Source organism: Sinocyclocheilus anshuiensis, unplaced genomic scaffold (genome assembly GCF_001515605.1).
Source record: "Sinocyclocheilus anshuiensis isolate Anshui unplaced genomic scaffold, SAMN03320099.WGS_v1.1 scaffold582, whole genome shotgun sequence".
NCBI classification, from domain to species: domain Eukaryota; kingdom Metazoa; phylum Chordata; class Actinopteri; order Cypriniformes; family Cyprinidae; genus Sinocyclocheilus; species Sinocyclocheilus anshuiensis.
The window spans coordinates 26,194-49,478 of NW_015547659.1; the positions used below are offsets into that span (position 1 = coordinate 26,194).

Genomic DNA, 23,285 nt, shown 5'->3' on the forward strand with positions numbered 1-23,285 from the left:
ATGTGTGTGTGTGTATATATATATACACACATAGATAGGTACGTATGTAGGTAGGTAGGTAGGTAGGTAGTGTAAGATTTCCTTTGAAACAATTTAAACATGAAAGTTTGAATAAAGATTGAAATAGTATTTTCTTGTAAAACGTACTCAAGTAATCAATCTTATTTATTTATTTTTCTTTGATAATGCTTCTATGATAACTTTTTATTTTCTTTGATAACAAAATCATTTATGGCATATGCTACTGTATATTTTCTTTCCTGTATTAATATATTTCCTTTTGAAACAGGAAGTTGCAGTGGGACATTTCAGGATTTTTGTCTTTTTTTTTTAAATAGTCAGTATTCTTTAGTTTACATCATAGGCCTATAAAACCTCACTTGACAGGTTTTGTACAGTAGAAAACAATGAAGACACCAGAAAACCATGGTTTGCTGTTGCTTTTCAGAGTCAGGTGGTCTTTATTTAAAAGGATGGCAGCATTCTTATACTAAAGAGCATTTTATTTGACCAAAAAAAAAATTAGCATATAGATAGCCTCAATGCTAACTCTCATTTTGATGCCATGGGTTTTTATCTCAGCTTTGTTCCTTATCATCATGTAAAGTGATTGTGCGATAAGTTGCAGGGTTTTAATTATCTTTGGTTACACTAGCATTGTGGTGTTTAATGCAGGATTTTCAACTTCCTTCTCAGAGAGTGGGCAGTCTCTTTACTCAACTCTAATCCAAACACTGAGGGCTAACAAGTTAATTTGTTGTCTTTTCTGTTCCGTGACTGAAAGTAGGCTTTTATTGAGCTTGAACAAAGCACACAATGGAGTATTCACTGTGAGAGAGCAGGAAAAAGGTAGACCTAAAGCATGTCGTCTGGCAGTGAGACCATAACAGAACTCTACTACTCTGAGATTGATTTTGTACACCAAGGTTGCACTATGGATCAGTGGTGCTGAAGCTGAAAGTATGTTCACAGCTAAAGAAAGTAAGCATAGCTAGTTCCAGTAATGTCATGGTTAGTGGAAAATAGAGGACCGCTAACTCTCAAAGCGAAGGTGTGCTAAAGAGAGGCAGTGCACTTCTACTAGTAGCACTCAAGCCTAAATCCACCAAAGATGCACAATGCGGTTCAAGACCATCTTTATAATTTTACTTATTTTGAATTTATTTTTGTTTTTCCCCCCACAGTTTCCTATTTCCCGTCCTTATTAATTCTAAGTGTTCCATGTTTTTCATTATTTTCTTTGTGTATTTGTTCATTTGTGACCCTGAACCACAAAACCAGTCTTAAGTGTCAATTTTTCGAAATTGAGATTTATACATCATCTGAAAGCTGAATAAATAAGCTTTCCATTGATATATGGTTTGTTAGGACAATATTTGGCCGAGATACAAATATTTGAAAATCTGGAATCTGAGGGTGCAAAAAAATCTAAATATTGAGAAAATCGTCTTTAAAGTTGTCCAAATTAAGTTCTTAGCAATGCATATTACTAATCAGAAATGAGGTTTTGATATATTTATGGTAGGAAATTTACAAAATATCTTCATGGAACATGATCTTTATTTAATATCCTAATGATTTTTATAAAAGGAAAAAAAAACATAAAAGAAAAATCTATAATTTTGACCCATACAATGTATTTTTGGCTACAAATATACCCCAGCGACTTAAGACTCCAGGGTCACATTTGTGTTCTCCTTTTATTTGTCTAGCTTCTTTTGATGTAAAATATATATTAAAATTGGTCTTCAATTTGTTCTAGTGTCCCTGTTTTCTACGCCATTTGGTTACAGAATTCAGCATAGATGTATTGTTGTATTCTGACTGAATAGTTTTTTCAAGCTACATGTAATCATGGATAATTAATTTTATAGTTTTTATTTACATTATAGAATATTATAGTATTATAGTATACTGTTAAAAGCACAAAGTGGTCTTGTAAACTGCTGTTCAAAAGTTTGGGGTCGGTAATTTTTTTAAATGTTTATGAAAGAAGTCTCTTATGCTCACCAAGGCTGCATTTATTTGATCAAATATACATTAAAAACAGTAGTATTGTGAAATATTAATACAATTTTATTATATTACTTACAATTCCTGTGATAGCAAAGCTGAATATTTAGCAGCCATTACTCCTTCAGTGTCACATGATCCTACATAAATCATTCTAATATGCTGATTTGGCGCAACATTTCAAAATATTTTTTTATTATTATGAATGTTGAAAACAGTTGCTATGCTTAATTTTTTTTTTCAGGTTTTTGATCAATAGAAATTTCAATAAAGTTCCATTAAACTAGAAATGTTTTGTAATAATGTGAGTCTTCACTGTCACTTTGGATCAATTTAATGTGTCCTTGCTGAATAAAAGCATTAATTTTTTCCAAAAAAAAAAAAAAGGAAATTTGACTGACCCTGAACTTTTGAACAACATAGGTCATTTACATATAGAACTCTTAAAGGAACAGCATGTTTAATTCTAATGGCCATAGTGAGGGTAGAAAATTCTTATGTTAAACTAAATCATCACTGTTTCTGGTGCAAGAATCTTTGACTAAGTGCTAAAAAATGTAGAATGTAGTCCTTTCAAGTCTAGTAGCTCTGCTATTGTTGTTCTCCTACATTTCAAAGCACAAGGATAATACATAATCTTTTCCAAGCTATCCACCTGTAATGGTAATAGCCGATTATTAATCTACATATGTTCAAAGACTCCAGCTTTTCATGTCAGTAGACCTTCTGTATCAGTGCTCCTACAGCAAAGCAGTTTCCTTGAACTTTCTCGTGCCCCTGTCATCACTGCAGCAGCAGTGCTTTATAATGGCATACATTTACTGCCTGTTTTTTCATATATTTCTATGATGTGGAGGCAGACACATAGAGTCAGCATAATAGTGTGACTGGTGGGTCTCAGGGGAAGAACATATTTGCACTCGTTCTTCCACACATTCATTTATCACCCCCTGTTTCTCTCATCTCAGCACAAACTAATGGCCCTTAACACTTAATTGCTGTATCAAGCAAGCTCATACACTTTCTATTATGAAGGGGGCAAACCTCAATGGGCAAGTTGAGGTGCCCTAAATAAAAAGCAGTTCATTTTGAGCTCAATCTGATGTTTGGATGAGAATATTTAGATGGCAGTACATTTGACTCTGTTCTTTTTTCATATGCTGTAAATTGCACATCATTTGTTTTTATGCTTGCTCTCAGTCAGGACAGTCATCATTGCATGCAATAAGGAAACATAGGCATAAAAATGGAGTTCAAATCATATTTAACTACTATTATTCAATTATGGGCACCAGCATCAGTTTTGCTCATACTAGAAACTTGTTTCTGCCACAGGAAAAAAATAATAATAATAAATAAAAAAGGTAATTGTGACTTTTTATCTTTCAATTCTTATTTCATGTCTGATAATTTTGACTTTTTTTCTCCCAATTAAGTGATGTAAATTCAGAATTGCTTGATATAAACTCAGAATTGAGATGTTGAGTTGCTATTCTGAGCAGACAAGTCAGAATAGTGAGATATAAACTTGCAGTTGTGAGACATGATTGCCAGATATAAACTGAGAATTTTGAGTTTACATATCACAATTTCAGTTTTTGTTTCCACCACAGAATAATAATAATAATAATAATAATAATAATAATAATAATAATAAAAAAGGTAGTTGCAACTTTTTATCTCACAATTCTGACTTTTTGAGTTTATATCTCATAATTCTGCCTTTCTTTTTTTTTTCTTGCAATTGCGAGTTTATTTTCTTTTCTTCTTAGAATAACAAGTTAACATCTCATAATTCTGAGTTTATATCACACAATTCTGAGTTTGTCTCACAATTCTGACTTTTTTTTTTCAGAATCGTAAAAAATTGTGAGATATAAGAATTGCGGGGGAAAAAAGTGAATTCTAGAATAAAATATCTCAATTACATTTTCCATAAGAACCTGTTGTTCACAAAATGTAAAATATATATATTTATTTTAACTTGTTTACTGTCTCTGTCTGCAGGTGTGGCAGTGTGGCGGCAGTATGGAGGTTCTCCCGTGTGCCAGAGTAGCTCACATTGAACGCACAAAGAAACCGTACAACAATGACATTGACTACTATGCCAAGCGGAACGCGTTGCGGGCAGCAGAAGTTTGGATGGATGAGTTTAAGTCCCATGTCTACATGGCCTGGAATATCCCCATGAATGTGAGTGAAAGTTTTAGCAATCACGCTCACCTAACCTCATATGCTTGAGTCTAGACAGCCAACGGTTTATGGAAAATGATTGCTGTGATTAATTTTGTCCTGATTAATTTACTTGCGTGTCTTCTGTGCAAGGCACAACACACAGAACGAGGTTGTAGATTAAGTTTGGCAAATTGTCAGAGTCCGTTTTAATGTTGTCCTCAGCACACAATTACTGCAGTCATTGTCTTTGCAGTAAGTGATGCTGAATTTCACACAGATATGCTGTAAATACATTATGCTGTATGTCAGTTTGAGTTTATTAATGAAGGGCACTCTTGTATCTTGCATTATCTAGTATTATAATTAATGAAATATGCATTTAATTTTAAGAATCTTGATATGTATTCATAAGACTTTCTTCCTGAAAGGAATAGCAGAGTATTGAAAGGATAATTCAACCAGAGCCAGCACTTAAGTTATTAAAAGGTTTAATTGCACTGAAGTGTTTCAGGAATGGCCTTGGTCAATAAATGGAATGAGATACTTCACCGCTTAAAAATTATATCTCCTCACAGTTTTAAAATAGAAAACATGTTCATAAAGCAGTAATGTTCAATTACACATGTACTATTACAAACGTACCCTCACTGTGCTTGTGATGTTTACTTATGAAAGAAAGCAGTGACATAACTGCAAAAGTAGTCTTTTACGCTGACAGTGCTACTGTTGCATATTCAAACTGCAGATTTATACAGGAAAATAAAGTGATTTATTCTCTACTACAGATTTCCTTAAATACTGGCCTTAATTTATAGAATAGTTATCTCAGACATCTTTTTCGAATAATGTGTGAGTATTGCTAGATTATGTTATGTTCATAAAAAGCTGTTATTCATGAGCTGGTATTAATAAGAACGATTAGGTTAATAGATAGGTTTAAAGTGAAGTTATATATATATATATATATATATATATATATATATATATATATATTTTGTGGGTATACAAACATGACAGTTCAATACGCACCTCGGTTTTGATGTCATGGTTCGGTACAGTTTCGGTACAGCAGGGGGAAAAACTAAACTTTTTTTTTTTTTTGAACAAATTGCTCTTTTTTTAAATAAACTCAGTTATAATTAAAATTTTCTTAAGGATAAAAATCTACCCTTTTACATTAGACCTACTATAAGGTCTAATATACTGTACAGTTAACAACAGAGCCCAAACTTAAATTTAATTACTATTTATTTTTAAATATAACAAGCAACACTCAAAAAACTATAGTGAGCCCTTTTACATTAGGCCTACTTTAAGGTTACAGTTAACAACAGAGCCCAAATTTAAATTTAATTACTATTTATTTTTAAATACAATAATCAACACTCAACTTAAAAAAAATGTATGCAAACATGTAAATTGTACATAATGTAGTTTTTAAATTAACTTCTAAATTATAAAAATTCTATTTGTTGTTGAAATATATTATTTACACAGTGCCTCTCATTACTCGTTTCATAAGTAGATTTATTTAAACATTAAATAATTAAGACCACTAACAGGTAAAGTAAAATATAATGATTATATAGTCTAATATTTCGTGAAATGCTCTTCTCTCAACTTATGAGCTGTGTCTGTGGACACTGATGACGTGCCTGAGGTAAATGAAATGCTACGTGACATTTTGTTTACAAGCTGTTTTATTGCCGTCTTTCCAAGGTTGAAACACTGATCGGGTGATTACGTGAGGCATGAGATGTTCATTCATGTTTATTAGTAGTAAAGTGGAAGAGATGATTGCGCTGCTGTTTGAACTGAGGCGTTTATACAGCGATTTGTCGCGCCACATCAAAGAGTGCCAAAACAGCATTTATTGTTTGAATTTCCTGAAAAAAGGACATAATTTGAAATATGAGACTTATCCAAAGTAACAATATATAAAACTGGAAGTTTCCAATGAAGTTCCACTCGTGCAGTGGTTAAAACAATGCTGTATTTGTTACGTACACATGCATACCAAACCGAAAGACGAATACAGTACGTGTACCGTTACACCCCTAATATATTTATAAGCAACTGGGATGCTGTGCACTGAAAAAAAAAAAAAAAAGATTTTTCAAAGTTGTAAAACAAATATTACAAGAACATCCTATTTCAGTTTTTCTACGTCAAAAATTTTCAAAAACGTTTTTATTTACTAGCAATTTATGAGTGAAAATTTTCTACACATTTTTTTTTCAGTGTACACCTAGTTTGGTTGCAGCTATAAATATAAATATATAAAAATGTCATTGCTTGACTGAATTAAGTGCTAAAATGCTTTTGAAATACAATCACTTTGATTTTGCGTCCTGACATATGACTTAATTGCGTCTGTTGTAAACATAAATGAATTTTAATGTCATAATAAATTGTTACACATCACTGAACACATATCAATTAAGCTTCTACATAGACAAATTATAACATTAGAGAATTGTGGCTGTGTATAAATATTTCAAGTTGAACAGGTTCCTATTGGAAGTGCTTTGCATTTTAGACATTTTAATTAACAGAGCATCAAACACAGTGAAAAATGTGGGTAAATACTGAAGCATTTTGTTTGGGTGTAAGCCTCTCAAATAAGGAACAAACTGCATTCTGTATGCATTGAACATAGTTCTGTTCCCTGAAAAACAGGAAAATTTTTGTATTTTACAGGATGGTTGGCAACCATACTCCTATTAGTACTACCACTGAGCATCAGAGTCTGAGTTTTAGATTCTGAGCATGTCAGCAGAGAGTTTTTCCGAATACCATTAAAAGTTATTTGCTTCAATCCACTGAGCACTTCTCCATGCTTACTTGAGCCCACTCGCTAGCACTGGTAATTAAACAGATGATTAGCATGTTAGCGCTCCTAATGAAAGAACAATTGCAGTCTCCCATGACTGACATAAATGCAAACACGCACTCCTCCTGTTCTCCCTGACAATTTTCAGACAGATTAGAGCTCTTTTGTTTATGAGCGATGGTCTGATGATGGAACACGGTGAATATGAAATTCAAAATGACTAATACAAACTACAAGAACAGACTGTCCTAAGCAATATAGCTATCTATAAAAAGCTTGAACGGTGATCCCACTAAATTAATAAATGAACACTTCTTTAATTAATGGGCTAAATTCGTAACACCATTTATTATTAGCATGGAAATAAATCCCAACAACATTTGGGTTAGCTGATTTAACTTTTTAGAATTTTTCATAATACTGTTATATATGTAAATATACCTATATAAAAAGTTAGTAGAAAAATTAATATACTGGATAGCTGTGATGGCTTGTGAATTATTTTATTTTTTTACCCAGAATCCCAGAGGAGCTGCTCCTGTAATTAGTGTATTAAAATGTTTTGCATAAAACAGCGCCTGCCAAATGACAACTCACAGTCTCTTTCTGTTGTTCCAGAACCCAGGAGTGGATTTTGGAGACGTGTCAGAGCGTGTAGCGCTGAGAAAGAAAATGAATTGCAGGAACTTTCGCTGGTACCTCGAGCATGTCTATCCTGAGATGAGAATTTACAATAACACCATCACTTATGGAGAGGTAATAAAGACAAACCAACCCCTTATACAACTTTTAAAACAACAAAACCTTTCATAGAAAGGCATGTACTTTCACACACTGTTAGTATAATGTCTCTATAATCCTGTGAAAAATCTATCATTCTGTTACACTTTTTTTGGCAGATATTAAAGTAATAATTCACTTCAACAGTTTGCTAAAGATTCTAAGTATATACTATCTATATATACTATCTACGTGTGTGTGTGTCTATCTATATACAGTGCTGCTTGAAAGTTTGTGAACCCTTTACAATTTTCTATATTTCTGCATAAATATGACCCAATTCAGCATCAGATTTTCGCACAAGTCCTGAAAGTAGACATAGAGAACCCAATCAAACAAATGAGACAAAAATATTTTATTTTTGTCATTTATTTATTGAGAAAAATTACCCAGTGTTACATTTCTGTGTGGTGCAAAAGTATGTGAATCTCTATGATTAGTTGTTAATTTGAGGGTGAAATTAGAGTCCATCTGTTCAGAGGTGTTTTCAAACAGTGAAATGACTATCAGGTGACATTGCCTGCCCTGTTTTATTTAGATAACAGGGATCTATGAAAGTCCGATCATGTTTGCGGAAGTGAATCTTGGCACGAACAAATGAGATCTCTGAGGACCTCAGAAAAAGAGTTGGGCGACCCCAAGCAACGACCCTTGTATTAAAACTAATACAAGATGTTGTGCATGACTGATCAGCAGTTACAAGAAACTTTACCTGCAGTTACTCATGCAAAATTGGGTTTCACATACTTTTGCACCGCACAGATATGTAACAATGGATCATTTTTCTCAATAAATAAATGACAAAGAAAATATTTTTGTCTCATTTGTTTGATTGGGTTCTCTATGTATACTTTCAGGCCTTGTGCGAAAATCTGATGATGAATTGGGTCATATTTATGCAGAAATATAGAAAAGTGTAAAGGGTTCACAAACTTTCAAGCAGCACTGTATCTATCTATATTGTGTATATCTATATCTATCTATGTGTGTATATATATATATATATATATATATTGATTATATCGGGAGTTTTTGCGTGAGTAAGCTCGGTCAGTTGCGCTACAAGGGGAGTGCCCATTGCTCGTTTTCTCTAAATAATCCATTCACAATTTAAAGGAAAAGTTTTCTTTGTCTAAGAGGACCAAACGTCCACATATACAAAATATTTCTATTTCAAATCAATAGTGTTCTTTTGAACTTTCTATCTAGCAAAGAATACTGAAAAAATGTCACGGTTTCCACAAAAATATTAAGCAGCACAACTGTTTTCAACATTGATAATAATAAGATCTTGATCACCAAATCAGCATATTAGAATGATTTCTGAAGAATATTAGAATGATTTCAGAAGAAAAATTACTTTTTAAAATATATTTCATAGAAATTTTCATAGAAAAATGTTAATGCTTCATATATAATAGTACTTTTTTACTGTATTTGCATCCCTGGTATATTGTACTTTCCATATGATTACATTATTTAAGCACTGTAATTTGTGTCTATGTACTGAATGGTAAAAACTGCAGTAATAAAGTAGAAATGTAAAGATAATTGGTTTCCATAGCAACAGTGTAGCAAGCATTGGGATTAGCTCCAATTTCCTCATAATGAGATTTAATGAGGCCCATATTAACATTGGAGTGTGTGTGTATGTGTGTTAGAATTCAACAGGCCTAAATCTCAATAGAAGAGAAATCTTACAGTATTTTCAATTTGTTGAAGAAAAATGAGACCTGCATTTCTACACTGACCTCTGGAACTGCAGAGGCGGAAAATCTATAGCTATATTGGAATAGTTTGTCTCTGAAAATATCCCTGCTAGACCACAGATTCCACATATCTCATCCTCTGTCCAGTATTAGGTTTTATGGATGGTCAATGTTGTCATCTCCCAAATGGATTTGACAAGGCATCTGTGCATGCATTTATGTTTAACATTCAGAGCAGCACTAATGCTATAAACTACATTAGGCAGCTTAATAGTACACAGTGTGCTCACGCTTCTTGCGTCATGATTTAGCTACCTGTGTTTATTATTGTTTATTTATTTTTCAGGTGCGAAACAGTAAAGCCAGCGGATACTGCCTTGATCAGGGGTCAGAGGAGGATGACAGGGCCATACTCTACCCATGTCACGGCATGTCATCACAGGTTAGTGTTTTCTTTTTCTAGTGTTTCTAATTCTTTTTTATTAAAATTTCACCACTGGTTTGGGGGTCAGTGAGATTTTTTTTTATTATTACTTATATTATTATTTTAATTTTCTATATATTTGTTATTTTTAATTAATACTTTTACTCATCAAGGATGCATTAAATTCAAAGGTGACAGTACATTGTTACAAAATATTTCTATTTCAAATCAATGCCTTTGAACTTTCTATTTAGCAAAAAATACTGAAAAAAACAATGTATCACGGTTTCCACAAAAATATTAAGCAGCACAACTGTTTTCAACATTGATAATAAGCTCTTGATCACCAAATCAGCATTTTAGAATGATTTCTGAAGAATAATGTGCCCCTAAAAACTGGAGTAATGGCTGCTGAAAATTCAGCTTTACCATTACAGGAATAAATTACATTTTAAAATATATTTCAATAGAAATCAAAAACGTTAATGCTTCATATATAATAGTATTTTTTACTGTATTTGATCAAATAAATGCAGCCTTGGTAAACATTGTAATGTTGCGAGGATGGGCAGAGGTGAGTATTTAAGTGCACGCTGTTTGATGAAGAAAACTGAAACAATAAACCAAAACACGGGGAAACAAGCAACAAAACACAAGCAGAAACAGCAGCAACCATTACGATCAACAACAGACAAAGCACAAGAGAAACACAAGGGCTATTTAATACACAGAAGATCAAAAGGGACCAGTGTGTTACTATGGGAACCAACAAGCAGATGGGTGTGGTCCAGTGATTGGCTATGGCAACTAATGAGGGTAACTATGGAGACAAACAAGGCACACCAGAAAGGGGCAGAACATAGACAGAAAACATGTAGCATAGCCCCCACCTAAGAACCAGATTCCAGATGCTCCCAAAACAAAAAAACACAACAAAAGTCCAGGAGGGTGGTGGAGCGGAGGTGGAACAGGGGGAGGGATGGTGGGCCAGGCCCATGCAGTCGAAGAGGGCCTGTGGAGACTGAGGTGGAGCAAGACACCAGGTCAGAGTGACAGTACAGACAGAAAGTTCAGGGATGACCTCCGTGGTCGTGACAGGACAGACAGAGAGTTCAGGGATCGCCACCTCTTCAGGAGGTTCTGTAGCAGTCGTCGCCACCTCAGGAAATACTGCAGCGGTCAGCACCACCTCGTGAGGTTCTGTAGCGGTCGTTGCCGCCACCACAGAGAAATTCTATGGCAGTCACCACCACCTCGGAAGGTTTTGTAGCAGTCACCGCCAATTCAGGGGATGTTAAGTCCAAAAACTCATGGGTATGGTTCTTGAGGGAGTGCTCGCCCTGGCGCAGGAGAGTAAGCTGCATACCTGTTAGATTCATTGTACAGTCTGTTGTTCTGTAATGTTGCGGGGACTGGAGGAAATAAGCAGAGGTGAGTATCTAAGTGCAGGCTGTTTAATGAAGAAAACTGAAACAAACAATAAACCAAAACATGGGGAAACAAGGAACAAAACACAAGCAGAAATGGCAACTATTAAGATCAACAACAGACAAAGCACAAGAGAAAAACAAGGGCTATTTATACACAGGAGAACAAAAGGGACCAATGAGTTACTATGGGAACCAACAAGCAGATGGGTTTGGTCCAATGAGTGGCTATGGCAACTAATGAGGGTAACTATGGAGACAAACAAGGCACACAGCAGAGGGCAGAACACACACAGGGAACATGTAACATAAGAAACAAACATAAGAGACTTTCAAAAACATTACAAAATCTTGTAAACCCCAAACTTTTGAATGCTAGTGTGTGTATTATATATATATATATACTATGGTGGTTACGACCCTCTGTGAATGTACCATATTATATATATGGTACATTCACAGAGGGTCGTAACCACCATAGTCACTGAATGGGACGTGTGTAGTAGATTAGTAATCAACTGTAAGGTTTTTTTTTAATTATATTACATTTGGATCTCTTAATCTTCATATGGTTACATCATTGCATTTACATTACATTTGTATCCAGAGCAGACAGCAAAAATCTTGTTACTTGCAAATGCATGGACGGGGAGCCAAAAATATGCCACGTTCATAAAGATAAATGACTATATCAAGATTGACATATGCAGTGGTCTGGAGAGGAAAAAAGCATCATTTTCACAAGCACATATAGATGTGAATTGTGAGAATTAAATTAGATTTGTAATTGAAACACATTTTGTCAATCTCAGTGTACACCTATTTCACATTGGTGGTGCATTGCACCATTGCCTGGAGATAGAGAGCAGCTTAGGTTGAAATTACCTGTAGATTGTATCTCAGTTTCTGTGTCCTGTCCTTTCATAACTGCTTCTCTTGCAAAATAGTTGTTAGAAGTCATCAGTTTATGTGAATTTGACATCTAACATTTTTATTAATTCAGGTTATATGGATGTGGAATAATCAAACAGTTCTCCTATCAGGCTATGACCTTTGACAGCGTGATTTGACCTTTTCGTTGTCATTCATACAAAATAGAGACATGCTCCTTTGAACAATTTAAAATACAGTCTCTCTTTCTCTTTCTCTTTCTCTCTCTCTGCTTTGTTCTCTCTTCCTCCCTCCTAAATCGTGTAAAGGAATGACAGTCTTAGTCCATAATCCAGGCCTAAGGGAAATAAAGCAATTGAAGTATATTCCCATTGTATCATCAAATTACAATAAAAGCTGGTTTTACATGATACAGCTAAGCTTAATTTTTTCCCCATGTTTTATCATCTCCTTGCCCAATGACAAATGACAGGAATGATTCATGGCTGCTGTGTCACTGAAGCCCCAGTAAAAATTAACCATTTGAAATGATTTATTTTCATTTATTTATTTAAATTAATATTACAAATATTGGTTGTGGCCTTGCAAATTCATTCAGAAATCTAAAGCATATTCAAGTGGTGGTTTTACCTCTTATAATTTTCCATGAATACAAAAAAAAAAAAGATTATATTATTTGATATCTATGATCGTTTATGAAGAAAAAATGTTTTTAATGTTTTGATTGTCAAGCTTGTTCAAACAGTCTGCCTTCTCCTACTTGTCATTGTTTTAATGAAAAATCCTTTGTTACTTTGTCCTCTGTGAGCTTGTCTGTATGTGGTACATCATCTAAGTGAATGCATGGCCACTATGAGAGCTGGAATCAGCTTACAGTATGCATGAAGATGAGCTCACTCTATTGTCCTCCTGCTGTTTTCACCTTGGTCACTGGACAATTACCCTCGGTTCTCAATAAAAGCACATGATACAGCTAAGCTTAATTTTTTCCCCATGTTTTATCATCTCCTTGCCCAATGACAAATGACAGGAATGATTCATGGCTGCTGTGTCACTGAAGCCCCAGTAAAAATTAACCATTTGAAATGATTTATTTTCATTTATTTATTTAAATTAATATTACAAATATTGGTTGTGGCCTTGCAAATTCATTCAGAAATCTAAAGCATATTCAAGTGGTGGTTTTACCTCTTATAATTTTCCATGAATACAAAAAAAAAAAAGATTATATTATTTGATATCTATGATCGTTTATGAAGAAAAAATGTTTTTAATGTTTTGATTGTCAAGCTTGTTCAAACAGTCTGCCTTCTCCTACTTGTCATTGTTTTAATGAAAAATCCTTTGTTACTTTGTCCTCTGTGAGCTTGTCTGTGTGTGGTACATCATCTAAGTGAATGCATGGCCACTATGAGAGCTGGAATCAGCTTACAGTATGCATGAAGATGAGCTCACTCTATTGTCCTCCTGCTGTTTTCACCTTGGTCACTGGACAATTACCCTCGGTTCTATAGATTAAGTTTACTCAATAGAGCGAGCTTGATTTTCATTGAATGTCAGCTTGTACTTCATTGTGATGTGCTGACCTTGGGATCTGATATCTAAGAGATTGACTTTCAGCTGAATTATTGGCCTGTTTTATTCAGTGTGTACTTACCGTAATAGATAGCTGCTATCTAGACTTCCATCTCTCTAGACAGTTTGTGTACACTTCAGTGTGATGGTGCTTTTAATCATATAGCTAAGTACTAGGGCTGCACGATAAATTGCATGCGATATTTAATGCGCATCTTATCAGTAAAGCCGGTTCTGTAATCAGCGGTAAATCTCCATCACATGCGGGTTTTCACATTGAGCAGCATGAGCTACACAGAGCCGTTGTTCACTGACGAGCTGCACAAAACCACGATCATATTTTGCGCATGTTTTGCGCAGCTTGTCAGTGAACAACGGCTCTGTGTAGTTAATGCTGCTCCATGTGAAAGCCCGCACGTGATGGAGATTTACCGCTGATTAGAGAACGGCTTTACTGACAAGATGCACGTTAAATATCGCATGCGATTTATCGTGCAGCCCTACTAAGTACTGCCTATATCTGTTGGAGTGTTCTTAAAGGAATAGCTCACCCAAAAATGAACATTTTCTGGAAATGTAATCACCCTCAGGCCACATCTTGTAAAAGAGTTTGTTTTTGCATCAGAACAGATTTTGAGAAATGTAGCATCCCATCACTTGCTCACCAATGGATCCTCTGAAGTGAATGGGTGCCGTCAGAATAAGAGTCCAAACAGCTGATAAAAACATCACAATAATCCACAAATAATCCACATGACTCCAGGTTATTAATTAATGTCCTTTGAGGCAAAAATCTATGTGTTTGTAATTTACAAATTCATAATTGAAATATTTTTAACTTGAAACCATGGCTTCCGACTAAAATATGAGTCCTCTATCCATAATACTGATTTCTCCAGTGAAAACGTTGTCTCATCTGAATCAGGAGAGAAATATGCACAGATCAAGCACCATTTACCAGAGCGTTTAACAGTCCAAAACAGTTCTAAACAACTGTGTTGGTGGATTGTGATGTGAGAGGACAACAGGGGGTGGAATTTTTCACTGGAGAAAGTGTTATTATGGATCATGGAGTCATATTGTGCCCAGAAGCAACAGTTAAAGCACCATAAAAATGCCTGTTTTTGTCCATACATTTAAAGCCACTGATGTCCAAAACAACATTGGACCCCACCGACTTTTATATGGTCAAAAACACACTGAGGCATTTTTCAAAATATATTCCACGGAAGAAAGAAAGTCATACAGGTAGAACAACATGAGGGTGAGAAAATTATAATGGCATTTATGGGTGGACTATGCCTTTAAGCTGTATGTCTAAGACCATCCATTTCATTTTATATATCACATACTTCCTTTTCTCACATTGTAACTTGATGTTTTGTTTCAGCTGGCAAGGTACACCACTGAGGGCTTACTGCAGTTAGGACCCCTGGGGTCGACTACGTTTCTGCCTGATACAAAATGCCTGGTGGATGATGGAAGAGGAAAGACTCCGAGCTTGAAAAAATGTGATGCTGTCACCAGGTCCTCCCAGAGGCTCTGGGATTTTACTCAGGTAAGTGAACACACTTATACAAAACAATTTATTTATTAGCTTGCTGAACGCTTCATATTAATATTTTATTCTCCACTTGAGACTTTGATGGATTTTATGTAACTAAATGGAGAATGTCATTTTGTCAAAGAAAAACATTACTTTTAAAATAAACATCAGATATTTTAAACTGGATTCTTAAAAAATACTATTTTCTTGTTAAAAAGCACCCTTAATATATATTTTAATGTACACCAATGTTTAAAAGTTTGGGTCTGTAAGATTTTTTAATGTTTTTAAAAAGAGGTTTCTTATGCTCAACAAGGCTACGGTTATTTGATCAAAAAATACTGTCATAAATATTTTTTGGGGATTGTTTATTCTTTTCTCAATATAAAGTTCCAAAGAACATCATTTATTTGAAATATAAATATTTTGTATCATTATGAATGTCTCACTTTAATACATCCTTGCTGAATAAAAGTATTAGTTTAAAAAAATCTTACTGACCCCAAACTTTTGTAGGAAGTGTGTGATGCCAAGAATAATTACAGTTGTTCTTAAATATTTATTTCATAGAATGGACCCATCATAAGTCGAGACACAGGACGTTGTTTGGAGGTTGAAATGTCAAAAGATGCAAACTTTGGCCTGCGACTGGTTGTCCAGCGCTGCTCAGGGCAGAAATGGATTATTCGGAACTGGATAAAATACCCCAGACACTGAGGAACATCCAACCTTAAAAATAACCTCCCTGAGCTGGAGAGCAGCCATAGACATAAACCCTAAGTCTGGGGTTGAGACAGACGAGTAGAACTCTCTTTCGGGGTAAAATACTTTCAATATAGATGTCTAAAGGTGAAATATTGTCTTTGGGCGCATTTACTGTTGAGCGAGCAGATCAAGCAGAAGGCCGTCATCAAAAGAGAAAGACTTGCTCATGGCAAGTCCTCTGTACAGACTCCCAGTTTACTGCAGCATACTTGTGTTCCCGAGTGGAATTCCGATGAGCTGTCTTAGTGAAATTCCGAGAGAAATATTCAAAAGAGTTGCAGATAAACAAAGAGAGAGGAAGCGAAAGTTGCAAGCCCCTCTGAGCAAAGTCTCGAGTTTTACTTCTTATCAATTGCCATATCAACACTTATTTCTTCAGGCTGTGAATTGCTTTGGATAATTGAATATCCACGTTGAAACTTTAAATGGATATTCCAAGTGCTACAGAACAAAAAAGAAAGTAGTATAGACTTTAATAGTTTCAGCTATTTTTGCTATCGAGTATTTTCTTTCCTTGATTTACAGACTTAATTGCTAATGCACAACAAAACCATGTGTTCACTCAAGAACTCATGTGCCTTTCTCCATCTTTATGCCATCAGACCAGGGAATGTTGCTCCCTAAGCATGTACAAAATATTTGATTTTAAATTAATTAAAATATGAATATAATGTTAAGAGGTCTTATTGTAGAAACGCGTTGTAAAATACTAAAACATGATAATCCAGGATAATCCAATAAAAACAAGTTTTCTTTTCTTTTGTACAATGTTGCGTGCTTTAATTTATGTGAAAATTAGTAAAGAAAAATTATCAATGTTGATTAATATTATAGGATCGATGACATCACATTTGGAAGCAATAAGTATGAAAGGTAACATTTTCTAGCAAAGTCGATGTGAAACGATGTTTGAAACCCATTGTATTTTAATGTGATGTTGTAAACAAGACTTGAAATTATGCATTGGAAATTGAAAAAAGTACACTCCTTTTGTGCAATGGCAAATGTTCAATAGATGTTAATGAAATAGCTCACCAAAAATGAACAATTGGCTGAAAATGTATTCACTCTCAGGCCATCCAAGATATAGATAAGTTTGTTTCTTCATCAGAACAGATTTGGAGAAATTTATCATTGCATCACTTGCTCACCAGTGGATCCTCTGAAGTGAATGGGTGCCGTCAGAATGAGAGTCAATAAATAATCAGTGCCAATAAATAACCTTTATTTTTAAGAGTGTAAGAGGGATTGGTATGTAAGAGGGACTAAACTAAATGAAAAACTAGAGGATGAATTCATTTAAGTTTTTATGAATTTATGAAAGATTGGACTTTGCACTGAAAAATTGTTCAACAGTAATGTATTCTCAGAAGGTAGACAGAATGAAGTTTGATTTCCTGTTAACATTTTTGCCTCCACAGTTTATCTGAGATATCTCTATATCTGAATTCCTGAGAAACTAGTTGAGAAAAAGAAAGGACAACCAGAGTTAAGCTTTGCATTTACACACATTTTCACTGCAGGATGTACTATCTACTCATTACAAACCACACAACTCATCACTAGAGCACTGAACGCTTCTCAAGCGATCAAACTCAGCATGTAGCCTCTCTTTTTTTCTTTCCTCTGTCATCTGCAGTGAAAGCCACTCCATTTCTTTCCTCTCAAGTGTTTATTGCTCATGTAGTCCTGAGAGAGAGAGCGCAATGCCTGACTATGGCAGAAACGCTTGGAAGAAGCCATCCAACTGTAAGCACTTCTTATATGACCACCTGTGTGTTCTCAAGCTATTTTTTTATTTATTTTCCAGCACGTTTACTAAAAGAGATTGCAGAAACCTGCTCAGTCAGGCTTCAGCTGTTCAGCTTGAATGGTTTCATAAACAAGCATCTTCTCCCTCCACTTGTCTACAAGAGGAAGGTTTTATTTAAAACCACACTGGAGACCCAACAAACGCTGTCGCTGCAAATTCACTCATAGCAGGCATGTGGTGCAATGAAACAAATAGGAGAAATATATTAGCGGACTGGGGTCCCTGTGTTTTTGCTTAGGCTTTTTACACATGATGTGGTTCAACGATGAAGTCATAGGAGGAAACGCACAGTGAGCATGCATCTATGAATCATTCCACAATCTGCTTCCTCCAAGACGACCAACTAATGCAGTAGACCTGCTGAGCCCGGCACTTTGAGCCAGTAGTGGGAGAGCTGGTGATGCTAGTCTACACTAAATGATTTTGTGGTTAAATATAACAGATGAAATTAGTGCTTTCTATATTGAATAACTCAAAACCTTTTTTGAAAAGTTCAAATTAATTAAATTAAAGCTTAAACCCTTTCAGTCTGTCACTCCGTGTCACGTCAGTGACCGACGAATTGGGATCTCGCTTCGAGAGACCAATCTACTTCGAGTGTAAACTAAACGAGCCAATGCACATTGGCATGCGATGATTGCATCCAGCTGCCGCTGATCGTATAGTATAGTTAGGCAGCGGGTGCAACGCATACTCAGCTTTTCGCTTCGGAGCCGAGCGGTTCTATTGTTCTGCTCTGCCTTTTCGTCTGAGAGGAATTCTGCAACGCCTGGTGTTGGTGTTGGTGTTGGTGTTGGTGTGATGGCACTGCAGCGGTGGTTCCACTGTGCGCTTCAGCACTTCTGAGAGAGCTAATTTCCCTAAAAGAGCAAGACACGGGTGTGACGTTGCGTCTTTTTAAAGATGTCATTCCACCCGTGTGTTTCTGGATGCGGTCGTTACCTGGCGCCGGATGACAGTCACGATCACTGCATCTCGTGTTTGGGCCTTGAACACGCTGAGGCAGCCTTCGTGGATGAGTCATGCCGTCATTGTGGCGGTATGACCATCGCGACGTTGCGGCTGAGACTCCAACACATCAAAGCAGGTGGAGTCCCCTTACCTATGCCCCGATCTAGTCACTTTACTGTTCCGCAGAAGAGGGCTACTTCGGTGAATAGTCAGGGTAGCCTGAGGGTTACAGTGGGGGCAAACCCGCCGAGGGAATCTCCAAGGGCCCTCCACTCCTCTAGCACGTTGCAAGCTGTGGGGCTGCCGGGTGAACATGTCGGTTCCTCGCACGGGGGTCAGACCATTTCACTCGGTGCTCCTCCGGATGACCAGATGTTGATTGTGGCATCGGAGGGTGAGCTGGAGTCTGGGGATGAGGACTCAGCTGCGCTGTCCCCTTCGGGGAGAGTGGCGTTGCCCGAGCCTGACCCAGAATTAACGGCTATGCTTTCCTGGGCTGCCAAGGCGGTCGGGCTCGAGTGGAGAGAACCACCGTGTCCCGAGCCGTCGAGGTTAGATGATTGCTATCTTGGGGCAGCCCGGGCTGGTTCTCAGCCCCCCACCCCAGTGCCCTTCTTCCCGTGACCAGGTCGTAGAAGGCACCTTTTTCTGCCCAAAACCGGTTTGCAATCCCCCCGGTGGAGCGCGCGGTTGCGATGCAATTGTGTCCAAGGAGCGCTTCCACCTGGAGGGGTAACCCTCGTCTCCCATCCAGGGCCTGTAAATCCTCATCCGTGCTTACAGCCAAGGCTTACGGTGCCGCTGGACAGGCTGCCTCCGCCCTGCACTCCATGGCACTCCTGCAAGATTACCAGGCCAAGGCATTAAAGGAGTTGCACGAGGGTAGTTCTGACCCAGGGTTGATGCAGGAGCTGCGCACGGCGATGGACCTCGCCTTGAGAGAGACGAAAGTCACGGCGCACTCCCTGGGTCAGACGATGGCCATGTTGGTGGTCCAGGAACGCCATCTCTGGCTGAACCTGGCGGATATTGGGGAGACCGGGTGGAGAATCCTTTGTTTCCTTTTCTTTTTGTTCCGCCACTGGCCTTTCAGCCAGCGGTACCAAAACCATCAAAAAAAGAGCAGTTTCTACCATCTCTGGGTTTCTGAGAGGGCGCGGATGACGTTGAGTAATGCTATGCCTGGCCAGCCTCATCCCCCTCTACTATCGCCAGTGGGCAGCAAGGCCCGGTTCAAGGAGCCTTCTCCCGCGCCCCTGCCCAACCGTGGAGCCAGGTAGGGGTTGCACTGCACACCCAGACCCCACTTCGGGACGCTATGCCTTCCGAGTCGGGCCCCTGTCCTCCACCACACTGCCCCACCGTGGGTACGTCTGTGGTCCCTCTGGTCCCACTTGCATGGTTTCTGGGAGCCTGGCTAGCGCTTCCCAGTCCATCTCGCTGGCTCATTCGGACCGTCAGACTCAGCTATGCGATTCAGTTCGCCCGGCGTCCCCCCAAGTTCAGGGGCATGCAGTTCACCTCCGTGCTGACCAGCGATGCGCCTGTCTTACGGGCAGAAATCGCAGTCCTGCTGGTGAAGGACGCAATAGAGCCGGTCCTTCCAGCCGATATGAGGTTGGGGTTTTACAGCGCTTACTTCATTGTACCCAAGAAAGGCGGTGGGTTACGACCAATCTTGGACCTGCGAGTTTTGAACCGGGCCCTTCACATGCTACTGTTCAAAATGATGATGGAGAAACGCATTTTTGAATGCATCCATCCCCAAGATTGGTTTGACGCATACTTTCATGTCTCGATTCTCCCTCGGCACAGGCCGTTTCTCCGCTTTGCATTCGAGGGATGGGCATACCAGTACAAGGTTCTTCCCTTCGGGCTGTCCCTTTCTCCCCGCGTCTTTACGAAGGTTGCGGAGGCGGCTCTTGTTCCCATGAGAGAACACGGCATTTGCATTCTCAACTATCTCGACGATTGGCTCATCCTGGCTCAGTCGCGGGATCAGTTGTGCGAGCACAGGGATATGGTGCTCAGTCACCTCAGCCAGTTGGGACTTCAGGTCAACTGGGAAAAGAGCAAAATATCTCCAATGCAGAGGATCTCTTTTCTTGGTATGGAGTTGGACTCGGTCAACCTGACAGCACGCCTCACAGAGGAACATGTTCGGTCAATGCTGAACTGCTTGAAATTTTTCAGGCGCAGGACAGTGGCCCCACTGAAAAAATTTCAGAGGCTCCTGGGGCATATGGCAGCCGCAGTAATGCCGCTCGGACTGCTTCATATGAGGCCGCTTCAGCACTGGCTTCACGGCCGAGTCCCGAGATGGGCGCGGCACGCACCGAGTGATTATCACTCCGGCCTGTCGCCAAGCCCGTGGTCGAACCCTGCATTTCTACGGGCAGGAGTTCCCATAGTACAGGTGTCCAGGTATGCGGTTGTGTTCACAGATGCCTCCACCACAGGCTGGGGTGCCACGTACAATGGGCATGCAGCTTCAGGGTTGTGGACGGGCCCCCATCTGCATTGGCACATCAATTGCCTCGAGTTGCTTACAGTACGTCTTGCGCTGGACCACTTCAAAACGCTGCTACGAGACAAGCACGTACTGGTCCGTACGGACAACACTGCGACCATTGCGTACATCAAACACCAGGGTGGTCTACGCTCCCGTCGTATGTCGCAACTCGCCCGCCGTCTCCTCCTATGGAGTCAGAAGCATCTGAGCATTCGTGCCATTTACATTCCGGGCCTGCTCAATCGTGCAGCTGATGAGCTTTCACGGCAGCATGCGCTCCCGGGAGAATGGAGACTCCATCCCTGTGCGGTCCAGCTGATATGGAGACACTTCGGAGCCACACAGGTAGACCTGTTTGCCTCTCCAGACACATCCCATTGCCAGCTGTTCTATTCCCTGACCGGGGTAACCCTCGGCACGGATGCACTGGCGCACAGCTGGCCCTGGGGCCTGCGCAAGTATGCGTTTCCCCCAGTGAGCCTGCTTGCACAGACACTGTGCAAAGTCAGGGAGGACGAGGAGCAGGTCCTGCTAGTTGCACCTTACTGGTCCAACCGGACCTGGTTCCCGGAACTGATGCTCCTCGCGACAGCCCCTCCCTGGCGCATTCCTCTGAGGAAGGATCTACTTTCTCAGAGACGGGGCACCCTCTGGCACCCGCATCCAGATCTGTGGAAGCTTCATGTGTGGTCCCTAGACGGGACGCGGAGGTCCTAGGTGATCTACCCAAGGCAGTGGTAGACACCATCACTTCGGCTATAGACACCTATAACCTGAAGGTGGAACCTGTTCGTTGAATGGTGCTCTTCTCACCGGGAAGACCCCCGGAGATGCCCGATCAGAGCTGTGCTTTCCTTCCTCCAGGAGGGGTTGGAGCAAAGACTGTCTCCCTCCACCCTAAAGTATATGTTGCCGCGATTGCCGCACATCACGATCCTGTAGACGGTGAGTCTTTGGGAAAGCACAACCTGGTCATCAGGTTCCTGAGGGGCGCGAGGAAACTAAATCCTCCTCGCCCTAACCCCGTACACTCTTGGGATCTCCCTCTGGTGCTTACGGCATTGCAGAGGGCCCCTTTTGAGCCGTTGCAGTCTGCAGAGCTGAGAACTCTGTCGATAAAGACAGTGCTCTTAACTGCGCTGGCTAGCATCAAGAGGGTAGGGGACCTGCATGCATTTTCGGTCAACGAGTCGTGACTGGAATTCGGGTATGTGGTACCCGGATATGTGCCAAAGGTTCCCACCATGCCTTTCAGGGATCAGGTGGTGAACCTGCAAGCACTGCCCTCGGAGGCGGCAGACCCAGCCCTAGCTTTGCTCTGTCCCGTTCGCGCTTTACGCCTATACGTGGACCGTACGCAGAGCTTTAGGACCTCAGAGCAGCTCTTCGTCTGTTACGGAGGCCAGCAGAAGGGAAAGGCTGTCTCCAAGCAGAGTTTGGCCCACTGGATAGTGGATTGCATCGTCTTGGCGTATAAAACTTGGCGTGCAGTGCCCGCTTGGGTTGAGAGCACACTCGACAAGGAGTGTTGCTTCGTCTTGGGCGTTGGTGCACGGCGCCTCAATGACAGATATTTGTAGAGCTGCGGGCTGGGCGACACCAAACACATTTGCTAGGTTTTATAGCCTTCGTGTAGAGCCAGTATCCTCTCGTGTACACGCTCTCAACGTAAGCCCTGTCCTATCTTCTGCCCCAGTTGCCGCGGGGGGGGGACCAGGTGGCTTACTAGGGGCGCTGGAAGGGGCAGCAACCGTGTCGTTTTGGTAGGGATCCCAATTCGTCGGTCACCGACATGACTTGGAGTGACCGACTGAAAGGGAACGTCTCGGTTACGTATGGTAACCCTCGTTCCCTGAAGGAGGAACGGAGCC

At 39.3% G+C, this 23,285-nt stretch overlaps 1 protein-coding gene across 1 annotated transcript in view; it reads left to right on the forward strand.

The window, feature by feature from the left end:
• The window catches only part of LOC107702212 (polypeptide N-acetylgalactosaminyltransferase 9), a gene marked incomplete at its 5' end in the record, with an annotated part of 36,184 nt that extends 19,591 nt beyond the window's left edge, over positions 1-16,593 (forward strand). The window contains 5 exons of the mRNA XM_016504456.1: positions 4,021-4,206; positions 7,640-7,777; positions 9,857-9,952; positions 15,218-15,385; positions 15,944-16,593. Coding sequence (XP_016359942.1) covers positions 4,021-4,206; positions 7,640-7,777; positions 9,857-9,952; positions 15,218-15,385; positions 15,944-16,090 — 735 coding nt within the window. The remainder of the gene's footprint in view (positions 1-4,020; positions 4,207-7,639; positions 7,778-9,856; positions 9,953-15,217; positions 15,386-15,943) is intronic.
• Between the last annotated feature and the right edge of the window lie 6,692 nt (positions 16,594-23,285).